Here is a 13,128-nt window from a genome sequence, read left to right as displayed (position 1 = left end):
AAGACAAAAAATAAAAAACGAAAAAGGTTGCTGAATTAGCCCTTAACTTTTCATTTAGGCTTAATTTTTAAAATTAATTTTTCAGCTTATTTATTTGCCAACTAATCAATTAAAAGTGATATGTCACTTAATACACATAAGCAAGTAACAGTCAAGTTATCATTTTGTTAAGTTAAAGTTAAATCAATGATTATTTAGAATTATTTTATAAGCGTAAGGGATTAAAATGTCTTTTCTAAAATTTCAAGGACCAAATAGATATCAATTCTAAACTTTAAGAACAAAAAATGCATTTTACTTTTTTTATTATTATTATTAAGGTGTTGTAATTTATCTCGAACTATCTTGACCTTTTTTTTTAAAAAAAAAGATCTAGTATCTTCAAAAACCACTTGTTGCAAACTTCATTCTTATAGTAATCAATGGCTTATTTATAAGGTCCATCACTTGACACACACTTGAACCTTTTGCATGAAAAGGATGGTGCTGGACTTAGCCTTCCTAGCCATCAAGGTCTAACTTTCTTCTTTGAGCTATGTGTGGATTCTAGATCTCTTAGGCTTAAGGTCCATTTAGGTGGATCTAGGCCCAATTGTGATCATTATCCATACCATTGTCCAAAAATATTGGATGATTGTAATAATAATTATATGTATAATAATATATTTTTTAAAGAATTACAAGTATAAAAAAACTTTATTAGTAATAGATTTTATCACTGATAGATTTTTATCAGTAATATAGTTTATCATTCATAAATTCTAAGAACTCGATCTAAATTTTCTTATATCTGCAAATTTTTTTACATTGTGTTATATATATTAATATTTGGATTTGATAACTATATTTGCAACGGCGAAAAATATTTCATAACTTTTTTTCTTTTTAAATCAAACAACATAAAGCTATCTAGAATTTATTTGAGGACTATAAAAGTACATTGCCAACGTAAAAATTGTTGCATTTTAATTTAGTTTTGTTAGGTTTGCATATATCATATTGTAGTTTTAATAGACATTAAGACTGTGTTTTGTAATCATTTAGTTTTTTATTTTTTGTTTTTAAAAATTTAGTTTATAAACACAACTTCTATCTATTGGTTTTTATGTTTTGTTGTCTACATTTTAGGAGTGTTTTCAAAATTAAAACCAAAATTCAAAAATTAAAAAAAAAATGTTTTCATTTTTTAAAATTGGCTAAGAATTCAAATATTAAATTAAGAAATATGAAAATAATGAGTAGGAAATCGTGAGAAAATAAGCATATTTTTTGAAAATCGAAAAACAAAAAGTTAAGACCTCATTTGATTACCATTTTATTTTTGAAAATTAAGTCTATTTCCTCCATATTTCTTACGATGATTTGCAACCTTCCTTAGTACAATGGTTCAATTTTTAGCTAAATTCCAAAATCAAAAACAAAATTTTAAAAGCTACTTTTTTTAGTTTTCAAAATATAGCTGGGTTTTTTAAAACCATTGGTAAAATGTAGATAACAAAGAAAGAAATTTGGAAGTGGAAGTTGTGTCTATAAGCTTAATTTTCAAAAAAAAAAAAAAAACCAAAAACCAAATAATTATCAAACAAGATCTAAATAATTGTTACTGATTAGCGTCAAGTATTTGTGCTAATTAGATAGTGAACCCATTGGGGTATGTTATTGCATTGCTTGTTTGTTGCATTTTAGGTTAGTTTTGCTTTAAGTTTTAGCAAAAGTCATGTTGGACTTTAAGCAAGTATAGACATTAATGAGCCTAATTAAGGCTATCTATTTAGTTATCCCAATTTTAAATGCCACATATATCAAATTTCATATTTCATTAATTTTGTGTCAAATAAATTTGATTACTAAATTTAAATCATTTAATAACCTAGTTCAATGATAGTTGTCATAATCTTTTCTCTCTAAAGTTCGATTCTCCATACTTATAATCAATGCCACATCAAGTAACAAATGGATAATCTAAGAGTGTAATGCAAACAATTTGCTAATTAAAGATATATCATATTTTATATTTATGTAATTTGAATTTTGACCTCTTTCAAGATTTTCTATTGGTTCTTTGTTGTTTCTTCTTTCCTTTCTTCGTAGTTCCATTCTTGTCCTACCAAAAGAACAATTTTTATAATGTAAAATTACATGTTTAATTAATATAACAACAAAAAAATTTCACATCTAGGTTATAAATAAGAATTAAACATACTATCAAAATAAATCGAAAGTCTAGTTGTCTCAAAATCCATATGGTTCTATCTATTTTTTGTGCTCACCTTTTGAGGTACATTATCCATGCTTGGATTCTATGGTATTAAATGTGTAACTATCATATTTCGTCTGAAAGTTAACTTAAAACTTTGTAACTTCAAATCTTTACTTGTGCTACTTTCTCGAAAGGACTCTTCTCTTCATTAAAATCTTTTAAAACAGCAAAACGACATCGACATCAACATTTTTTTTTTAGATTTTACCATCATATTTCAAATAATAATAAGAAATAAATAAATCTTTTACCATTTAAAATGGTATAACTTGATGATGCACAGTGCATCCTGAAATTTAAAACAAATAATTGTTTTTCAATATACAATAAGACTATGGAGAATTTTAAAAAATAGAAAAATAAGAAAAACTATTTAAACAAAATAATAAAATTTAAATTTTCTTTGATAGAGGCTGATAGAAATCTATCCGTATTTTTTCTTATTTCTGTAAATAATTTGATATTTTTTCTATTTATGAATTTTTTTTATATGGACTGATTTTGAATTTCAAATAAAGTGACGTATTTTCTCAACTCATTATAAAATTTTCAGTTTTTTGATTGGTTAATTACCTTTTAACTCTTTTAACCCCCTGGAATTCTTTCTTTAACCATCTTTTGTTTCAAATGTCATTTTTTATGACATAATTTTGCAGTAGCTTTATTTTTCATTACTTTTATTAAATTTTTCAGGTAAAATTGAGATTTGATTCAGAGTTGAAATGAAGAAGTCAAATCAAAGATTTAAGTTAACTTTAGGGTCACTAAGTGAATTTTTACACATCCAATACCATTGAATTTAAGAAAGGATCACCAACTTCAAAAGGTAAGCACAAAAGAATTTGATGAATAAAAGGAAGAACAATTGAAAAGAGCCTACTATTCATAGTCATTCAAGTTAGAAAATGTTTTATTTTTAATACATATTAGTGGTAGGGGTGATTCTAAAAGTGGTAAGATGGAAGCGTTGACTAGTCAATCTTTGTATTTTTTTTTTCTAATTTCTAATTTCTTCATCCACTATTTGTCTGGTTGAATATCTTCTTCTTTTTTTAAAAAAAAAAATATTTTTACTTTCTTTTTTTTTTTTTTCCAGATTTTGCCACTTTCCGTTTATTTATTCATTTTTATTTTCTTTCCTTTCTCGAGTTTTCGCTTCCAGTATTTGCTTCTTCTCTTTCTTTTTTTCTTTTCTTTTTTTTCTACAGTTTTTGCTTATTCTTTTTTTTTTTTTTTTTTAATTTTCTTTTCTTTCTCTGGCTATTGCTTATTCTTTTTTTTTTTTTTTTAATTTTCTTTCATTCCTCCGATTTTTTATTCCTTTATTTTTTTAAAATTTTCTTTCATTTCTCCAGTTTTTGCTTCTTTTTTTTTTTTTTTTAAAATAAGAATTATGAGGCTGAGTTTCATTCTCAAAACTTGAAAGTATCCGATTCATAAGCGACTTAACACCAACAAGCCAATCATCAAGTTTGATTATTATAACAAAACATTAAATATAAATAACAAATAAAAATGGATTTGAAAGAAACTACTTTTGTAGTCCACAAATTTGCACCATTTTTAGAAACATTTCTTAAAAGTTTGAAATAAGAAACGAGAATAATAATTAAACAAGTTTATTTCTCAAAAAATGAGAATGCGAACAATATCATATATGCCAATAGTTTTTTTTTTTCTTTTTATAGGACTTTAAGAATATGATGTCTATCAGACTTGAAAAAATGGCATAGATGACCCAAAATGAATAACATAAATTGAAATATTTGTGTATTTGTATATCATAATATTTGTGTATTAATAATATCAATTATTAGTGACATTAGTGATAGAGTTAGATAGATACTAGTTATATTCACGTATTAGTGATATCGGATTTTGGTAGGTATCAGTGGGAGAAGTCTATTAGTAATAAAAGTCTATTATTGATAATCATGACAAAAGTTTCTCAATAATAGCCACTGACAGCTTTGAGTACTAATCTTTCAAAATTGATAGACACTAATGAAAGTATATTAATGATAGCCACTAATATTTTCTATCATTGATTGCTTAATCTTTGATGATTTTTTTCTAGTTAATAGCCACTTTTAGAAGTCTATCATTGATAGTCAACTTAGTGAATTTAATTAATAAAGTTGAATCTCGAACTAAAGTATAAGTGGAATGCCAAGAAGTTATTAATAATAGCATGTTATCAGTGATAGAAGCTATTGAAAAAGTAGAAGAGAGAAAAAACACAGATTTACGTGGAAACCCTAGATCAGGGAGAAAAACCACGATGAGAGATTTTTATTCTTTTTAATTTTCTGATACACAATACTCAACACAGGACAGGTATAAATAACCAAACTGAGAGAAACCCTAGGCAGTAGATGCTAAGTGATAGCTGGTAGAAATACAAGCTATTGTAGCCTTTTATGAGGGCTAACAAGTAGAATATGCGGTGATAATACTAAGAATTCGTGTGAAAAGTGAGCTTGCGTCGATAGCACTGAAAATCTCTGTTAACCCAATATTCTGCGTTATTCTACTTCAAAATATCTATTTTGGTAGCTATCACAGGAATTGATCGCATGCGTTCATCGCATGGATGTTGCGGCTATTGATCGCATGCGTTCATCGTATGGATGTTGCAATTATTGATCACATGCGTTCATCGCATGGATGTTCGGCTATTAATCGCATGTGTTCATCGCATGGATGTTGCAACTACAGAGTAATAACCATGATAGAAGGGTGGCCGCAAGGTTGGTGGAATCCGATGGTACTTTAGAAAACAAGCATGAACGTATACCTTGGGAGTACCAAAAAGATGATATTGACATTTCACCTACCGTGCTAAAAGTGGCAGTGATCCAGAGCAGGACCATCAATACTATCGACGATTGAGCTCTATAAATAGAGCCTTAGAGCCCAAATTCAAGGTATCTGAGCTTCTGCCTTAAGGCAGATCCTTATGATCATAGATGAGAGCGTAAACAAGACATTCTTTGAGATTTCTTCATTCCTTCAACCCATTCCGAGTGATGACCGGAGCTTTACCGGAGATAGATCTCGAGAGAGACTACTCCACCGTCCATCCATGGCACCACCGGTAGCCTTGACATACATTTGATGGAAACAAAATATTGCCTACATTTAGCCCTCCACCTCTCCTCTTATCTCTGTATTGTATTACATTTTGGCTTAAGACATTAATACATTTTGTAATCAATGCATCTCTTTATTTCCTTAGACACCATCTTCATTATCTTCTTCTTTATCATCTCTTACTTTCATTGCAACAAACTAAGTAAAGATCACAAGCGTTATTGCATACTCACTCATGCGGCATAGAGATATGAAGCATGTAGCAAACCACCGAGAGGTGTGCGTTGCGCGAGTATAGTGAGTTAATCCTCTTTGCTTAGTGTGAGGCTGTAGCAACGCTTGTCTATGAGCTGTCGCAATGTTTGTCTATGAGCTGATTAGGCCTGACTAACTGCCCGAGAGGGTAAGTACTGGAACTCACTAAGAAAAGTAAGCAGTGTTCCTAGAGATAGGAATAATCTTATGTTCAACACAACCATGCGTTATAGAGATATAAGCATGCGGCTGACCATCGAGAGGTATGCGACGCGTTAGTGTGGCGAGCTGGGATTACCCTTGCGATCAAGCTTAAGTTTGCGGTGAATTTATTCCCTCCATAATTCTATTTATTTTTTCATGCATCTTATTACGCGTTAACAGTTGCCGCGTCTCTACCAATTCTCATAGTCATACTTCTATTGCTCAATTTGTTTAGTTAGGAGTAGGAGTAGCGCATAGACTTTTAACTTCTTTATTCTTTTATTCATCACCTCAAATGCATTGCTTCGCAACATTCAGTTATAGGTCCCTGAGTTCGACCTCGGATCATCCCAAGAAACTTGCGTTCTTATTATACTTGGCGAGAAAGCAAGAAAACTTATGGCAGGAACGTATGGTCATCGCATATATTCTTAAACTCATATTGCATATTTCTTAGTCCAATGCATGACCATCGACGCATGGAGATCAACACATATCATAAGATGCACGCATATTTACTCCCCTCAAGTTAGGGCGTAAATATCAATATGGCCAACTTGCTAATACAAGTGTCAAACGTCTGTCTAGGTAACCCTTTGGTCAGGACATCCATAATCTGTTGACTGGACGGGACATAGGGGATACAAATGCTACCATTGTCTAGTTTCTCTTTGATAAAATGTCGGACAATCTCAACATGTTTGGTTCTTTCATGATGAACAGGGTTATTAGCAATATTAATGGCAACCTTGTTGTCATAGTAGAGTCTCATCGAGTCATGACTCTCTTGATGAAGATCTACTAATATCTTCTTCAACCAAATTTCCTCACAGATACCTAAGCTCATAGCTCTGTATTCAGCTTCGTCATTGCTTCTAACCACGACACCCTGTTTCTTACTCCTCAATGTAATAAGATTTCCCCATACGAAGGTACAATACCTCGAGGTTGACTTCCTATCAGTAACAGAACTGGCCCAATCCAAGTTTGTGTAGGCTTCGATGCATCTTCTATCATTTTTCCTGAACATCAAGCCCTTTCCAGGTGTTGACTTTAGATATCTCAGAATCCGAGTAACAGCTTCTATGTGTCTCACATACGGGGCTTGCATAAACTGGCTTACCAAACTCACTGCATATGAAATATCAGGTCTGGTGTGTGAGAGATATATCAGCTTCCCTACAAGTCGTTGATATCTTTCCTTGTTCACCGGGACATCGTCTACTGATTCTACCAGATTATTGTTAACCTCAACAGAAGTATCTGCAGGTTTATATCCAGTCATCCCAGTCTTTCGTAATAGTTCTAATGTATATTTCCTCTGAACATCGAGATCCCTTCTTTTGATCTTGCTACCTCCATGCCTAGGAAATATCTCAAAGTATCGAGATCTTAATTTCAAACTCTTCTGTCATCTTCTGTTTCAACTTGTCAATTTCTACAGAATCATTCCCTGACAGAATAATATCATCAATATATACAATTAACACAACTACTTTCCCTGGTGTTGATTTCTTAGTGAATAGGGTGTGATCAGAGTGTCCCTGAATGTATCCTTGGGTTTTGACAAAGGTAGTGAAACGATCGAAACAGACTCTAGGGGACTGTTTCACACCATATAGAGACTTCTTTAACTTGCAAACTTGACTCCCAAACTGCGCTTCAAAACCTGGAGGAGGAGTCATATATACTTCTTCTTCCAGCTCACCATTTAGAAACACATTTTTTTACGTCCAATTGATGTAGAGGCCAGTCTAGGTTCACGACAACTGTTGTAGAGGCCAGTCTAGGTTCACGAGAAGGTTTCGAGTAATCCACCCCATAGGTTTGAGTGAATCCTTTCGCAACCAATCTGGCCTTATATATGTCAAGAGTCCCATCAGACTTGTATTTGATTGTGAACACCCATTTGTACCCGACTGTTGATAACGGGCAGAAATGTATGTTATCATAGTGCTAAATCCTTAAAAAATTTTGGATTGCATTGACGAAATATGTTGAATTACGTCCATTAAGCATAAATTCTATAGTATTGCGATCGCATGCATCCAATGCATTAAAACAATTGATCTTTATATTTTTATGCAGAATAATGCGTTAACACAATGCAAAGAATGAAATCATAGGAATACATTGGTCGAGCACAACTTCACCGTAAGACTTTGCGTTGATCGTACTCGCAAACATTCACCCAAGAAGAATCACCGCAACATGGTGGACGCATCCAGACGAAAGGACAATTAAGATCGATGGAACAGAAAGCTTACGACAGTGGGATCCAAATTAAGTTGATAGCCGATAACGGTCACAAAGTACATCCAGCTTTATCAGTGACAATTAACCGGCGCATTAGTCAGGAATTAAAGATGTCCCATCTATACAACCAGGAGAGAGAAGCCGCCTTTCACCTTTGATGCCTTATAAATACCAAGTGCATTCTTCAGAGAAGGGGTCAAGCAGTCGATTACCTCTCCACCATTACAAGCTCATACCTTTGTTCATAGTTTTCTTTTCCGTTTTTACGGTAGAGTAAGAGAAGAGTGGTGACGCCGAAGATTTTCCAAGGTAGCTCGAGAGAGAACCTTGGGGTGTAAGAGCAGAGAGCGGGCTGACTCTCGCGAAAGCGAGAATATCTTTAGAGCACGAGTAGAAACAGTGTAATGCCTGGTAGCAAGAAATTGCTCCAAGCTCTTTACTATACTTGCATTGTTATTCTGTACTTCATCTTATATCTATTCAATGAGAGTTCTATTTCTACATCTGCTCACTCTTTTAATACGTATGAGTAGCTAAACTAGTTGAATGAGTTGAGAGGAACTAAGCTAATGTGATCTAGGAAGTTCATTACTTGCGATTGTTTTGTTTAATGTCGTGCAAAATACCCCTTTAGAGTTACTCGAGAGAGAATCTAAAGAAAGAACCTAATGTCTCGAGAGAGCTAGGTTAGAATCTGGACTCGAAAGAGCAAGATTAGGCATGCATAAATAAGAGATAGAGACTTAGAGATAAGCTCTGTTTGTCAACTTGCATCGCATACATCCTAGGAATAGGAATGATATTATGTGGTCGCGTATTTGTGTGAATGTCATATTGTCATCGTATAAATAGAAATAGAGGTTTATGTGTAAACCCTGTAGACTCATTGCGTATTTATCGCATGCATTCTAGCCTTAGAAATCGTGGCATTCACAGTAAGAGGTGGTTTACTATTGTATGTATGTTGCATGATCGCAAGGCATGAACGCATCCTAGGGAGTGTTAGCCGAAACCCTTCTCAACCCGTTCACCGCATACTCATCGTATTTCCCGTTTACCAACTCTTTTCGAACTCTGCCGCATTAATTATTATTTTCATCAATGCAACAACAACCCAACACTTATTTATTCAACTGGTTACCACAAGTTTTCATAAAAATCTCCAACGCAACTATTTTCACAAGTCCCTGTGTTCGACCCTAGACTTAACAGGAAACTCAGAGGAATTTACACTTGGATTCCTCTGGGGAAACTTGAGTGCACAACGCAATCCACCAACACATATCATTCATAATTTCCACTTCATAAAATTAAAGCATCAACTATTTTGTGACCTCTGGGAAGAGCAACTAGATCCCATGTTTTGTTAGTCTTGAGGGCTTGCATCTCTTCCATAATTGTGGTTCGCCATTCAAGAATTTTCAGAGCCTTGTATACATTTCCTGGAATTGTCACGGTGTACAGACTAGTGGTGAAGGCCTTGAATCTTGTTGACAAGCTATTGTAAGATAAGAAGCTTTTCATAGAGTGCTTGGTGCATGACCTCGTGCCCTTTCGTAAAGAAATCGGTAAGTCCAGGGTAGTATCAATCTCACTGGTCCTGTCACTCTTTTCCTCTGTATTCATCTACTGTACATTTTTAGTCTCTTGAACATCATCAGGTGGAAATTCATTAATCTCATCCTCCCTAATTTTCCCAGAGTTCACTGCATTGCTAGTGTTCACTGCATTACTTTCAACAGATTTATTATTATCAAGAGTATGGTTACCTTGAGCTAGCTTTGGTTCCGACTCTTGAACACCTTCTGGTGGAGCAACAGGGAGAACTATTTCAGGAACTATTTCCTTTTGTAGATTCTTCTGATAGTAGGTTATCCAAGGAATTTGTTTCGTAGGAAGGATAAGATCATTAGTGTCAGGAATGGGTGGGACAAGATCATTAGCGTCTGGAATGGGTTCAAGAAACAAGTCTACAAGAATGGAATAAGTGGACGACGTGTTAGCCTCTTCACCCCCTTAAAGAGGACTAACGGGAAAGAAAGGTTTATCTTCTTGAAAGGTGGCATCCATGGTGACAAAGTACTTTCGAGAAGAAGGATGATAACACTTGTAGCCCCGTTGATGGAGTGGATACCCAAAAAAGACACATTTTTGGGCTCTAGGAGCGAACTTACTCTGGGTACCATGATTAAGGAAAAAAATCGTGCACCCAAACACCTGAAGAGGAACATCTGGGAAAAGAGGGGTAGAAAAGAAGGATTCTTTGAAATGAGCTAAGGGAGTCTGAAACTTGAGCACACGGGAAGAAATTCGATTTATGAGATGGGTGACAGTGAGTACAACATCTCCCCATAGGTATGAAGATAGGGACGCAGGGATCATGAGTGCCCTAGCAACCTCAATAATGTGACGGTTTTTCCGCTCGACCACCCCATTTTGTTGTGGTGTATAGGCACAGGAGTTTTGATGGATGATACCTTTAGAGTCTAAAAAATCATTGAGGGACTGGTTAATGAACTCACGACAATTGTCACTCCGAAGGATATCAATTTTGGTATTGAACTGGGTTTCGACAGTGGTATAAAATTGTTGAAAGATTGTAGTCACTTCGGGCTTATCCATAAGAAGGAACACCCATGTAAGACGGGTGTGATTGGTGCGTGAAAATTGGAAGTCAATCTTTACTCGACAACCAAATCCGTGGACGCATTATGTGATGCATGTTTCTAAGATATGCGTTGATAGTCATGCGTTGGAATGAAAATTGCGTTAACGAATGTATACGATGAACATGCATCCTACCACAAGTTTTCTTGCGTTTACGCCAAGTATAATATGAACGCAAGTTTCTTGGGTAATTCGAGGTCGAACACAGGGACTTGTAACTATATGTTTGCGGTGATTGTGCATGCGGCGGTTGAATAAAAGAATGGAGGGGATATTGCTATGTTAATCCTACTCCTACTTCTATCTATAAGATAACGCAATGAGAATATGCATGAAAGGTAGAGATGTGACAAACCTTGACATGAAATAAATGTATGGGAAAGCAGATAAAATGTGAAGATATTTTCATTGCAAAACTTAAGAGTGATCGCAAGGGCGAACCTAGTCAACGCAATCCATGCAATCATGCAACCCACATACAATAATAAACTACCTCTCGGTGTGAATGCTACGACTTCTAATGTTTGAACGCATGCAATATATGTGCTAAGTCTACAAGGCCTACACATAAGCCTCTATTCCTATTTATGCGATGACAAAATGACATCCACACAAATATGCGACCATATAATATCATTCCTATTCCTATGGTACATGCGATGCAGTGTTGACAAACATAACTTATCTCTAAGATCCCCATTCTTGCCCATGCGTTCCAATCTGCTCTCTCGAGTCTTAGATTTGGGTTTTAGACTACTCTCTCAAGTATGCCTAAATGATGAATGATGTGCTCATAGGACAAGGTAACTGCATGAACTTGGTTGACGCAAGGTTGTTACTATCCCTAGTGAACAATGCAAACATCGTTTAATGCGACCAACCACTTACCCTCTCTGGCAGTTGGTTGTTGCTAACTTTACTCATAGACAAACATTGTGTTAGCCTATAGACAGGCATTGCCACAGCTTCACACTAAGCAAATAAGGTTACTCACACACTCACGCAATGCACACCTCTCGGTAGGTTTCTACATGCTTCATATCCTTAATCCACATAACTAAGTATGCAATACCCAAGCAATCTCACTAAGTGTTCCAATGAAAGTAAAGATGCTAAGTAAAGAAGATGGAAATGGAGTCGAAGGAATAAAGAAGTGCATTGAAAACACATTGTATTGATTTCTTAATTCAAAATGTCATACAATACAATATAGGAAAAGAAAGGAAAAAGAAATGACCGGCTGGAAGCAACACTTTGCTTCCAGCAGATGTGCGTCAAGGCCGTCGGTGGTGCCATGGATGGACGGGGAGCTGACTCTCTCGAGATCTAACTCCAGTCGAAGGCTCCGGTCGTCACTCAGAATGGATGAAGGAGGTAAAGAACTCTCAGCGTCTTCTCACGCAGTTTGTCTGGATCACGAGGATCCGCCCCAGGCAAACCTTAGGTAAAAACCTTGGATAAAATGAATTTTAGCTCGTCGGCTTCTATTTATAGAGCTTAGTCGTCGACAACATTAATTGGATTGCTCTGAGTCTGACCTTCGGTGCGTTAATCCTTTCTGAACCTCTGCCACTAACGACGCGGTAGGTGAAATGTCAGCATCAACTTTGGATTTTCTCGAGGTAGATGTGTTGATGCGTTTATTCCACCAACCTTGCGTTGATCCCATTAGAATGCGTTGTCGCGTAGCCGCAATTATTCAATGGCCGCATTCGCTTAACACCGCAACTCTACATGATGACCGCAATCGCTTGACGAGCGTCACTCCCATGCGATGGATGCATACGGCTGATTATCGCAACATCCATGGTTGATCGAGCATTTGCCTTGCGATGATCCGATTTTCGCATTTGCCTTAATTTCTTACATTGGCTACAAAAATAGAACATTGAACGCATAATTAACGCAAAGTAATGGGTTAGATGAGATTCGACATGTGATCGATGCAAACTTTTTTTCTCATGAATTCCTAGCATGATCGATGCAATTTCTGCCTAACAACCTTCATAATTCTAACTAAAAGGACTAAGATGGCATGCATTTCTGCATGTCATCAGTGATCATCTATGAAGGTGACAAACCACCGCCTGACATGGTTGTGATATTAGATAGGCACCACACGTCACTATGTATCAGGTGGAAAGGTTGGGAAGGTTTGTAAGGCTGGGAAGTAAAGGACACCCGAGGTTATTTTGCACGAATACACACATCACAAGATAAAGATGAAACATTAACATTACAAAACAAATGAGAAAACAGATACTTCATATAATGAAAATTTGGATGTCCAAGACGAACATGCCATAACAAGAAATCAGTTTCAGAAATAGTAAGAGAAGACAGTAAACAAATGCTAGATAAACTTCTAGAGGAAGCATCTTCCAAGAGGAAGT

General features: G+C 35.2%; 1 protein-coding gene across 1 annotated transcript; it reads right to left on the bottom strand.

Moving 5' to 3' along the window:
- Nucleotides 1–6,341: 6,341 nt before the first annotated feature.
- LOC150033397 (secreted RxLR effector protein 161-like) lies at nt 6,342–7,097 on the bottom strand. Its single transcript, XM_090306396.1, has one exon. It carries the CDS (start codon nt 7,095–7,097, stop codon nt 6,342–6,344), a length of 756 nt encoding a protein of 251 aa, XP_090162522.1.
- Between the last annotated feature and the right edge of the window lie 6,031 nt (nt 7,098–13,128).

This window comes from Benincasa hispida, chromosome 10 (assembly GCF_027475165.1).
Source record: "Benincasa hispida cultivar pf3 chromosome 10, pf3_genome.v1.1, whole genome shotgun sequence".
Classification (NCBI taxonomy): Eukaryota; Viridiplantae; Streptophyta; class Magnoliopsida; order Cucurbitales; family Cucurbitaceae; genus Benincasa; species Benincasa hispida.
This window is presented reverse-complemented; position numbering and strand designations above follow the sequence as displayed.

What these genes read in the sequence shown, in the direction of transcription:
- LOC150033397 (XM_090306396.1), bottom strand. Translation starts at nt 7,097, where the DNA reads ATGACTGGATATAAACCTGCAGATACTTCTGTTGAGGTTAACAATAAT.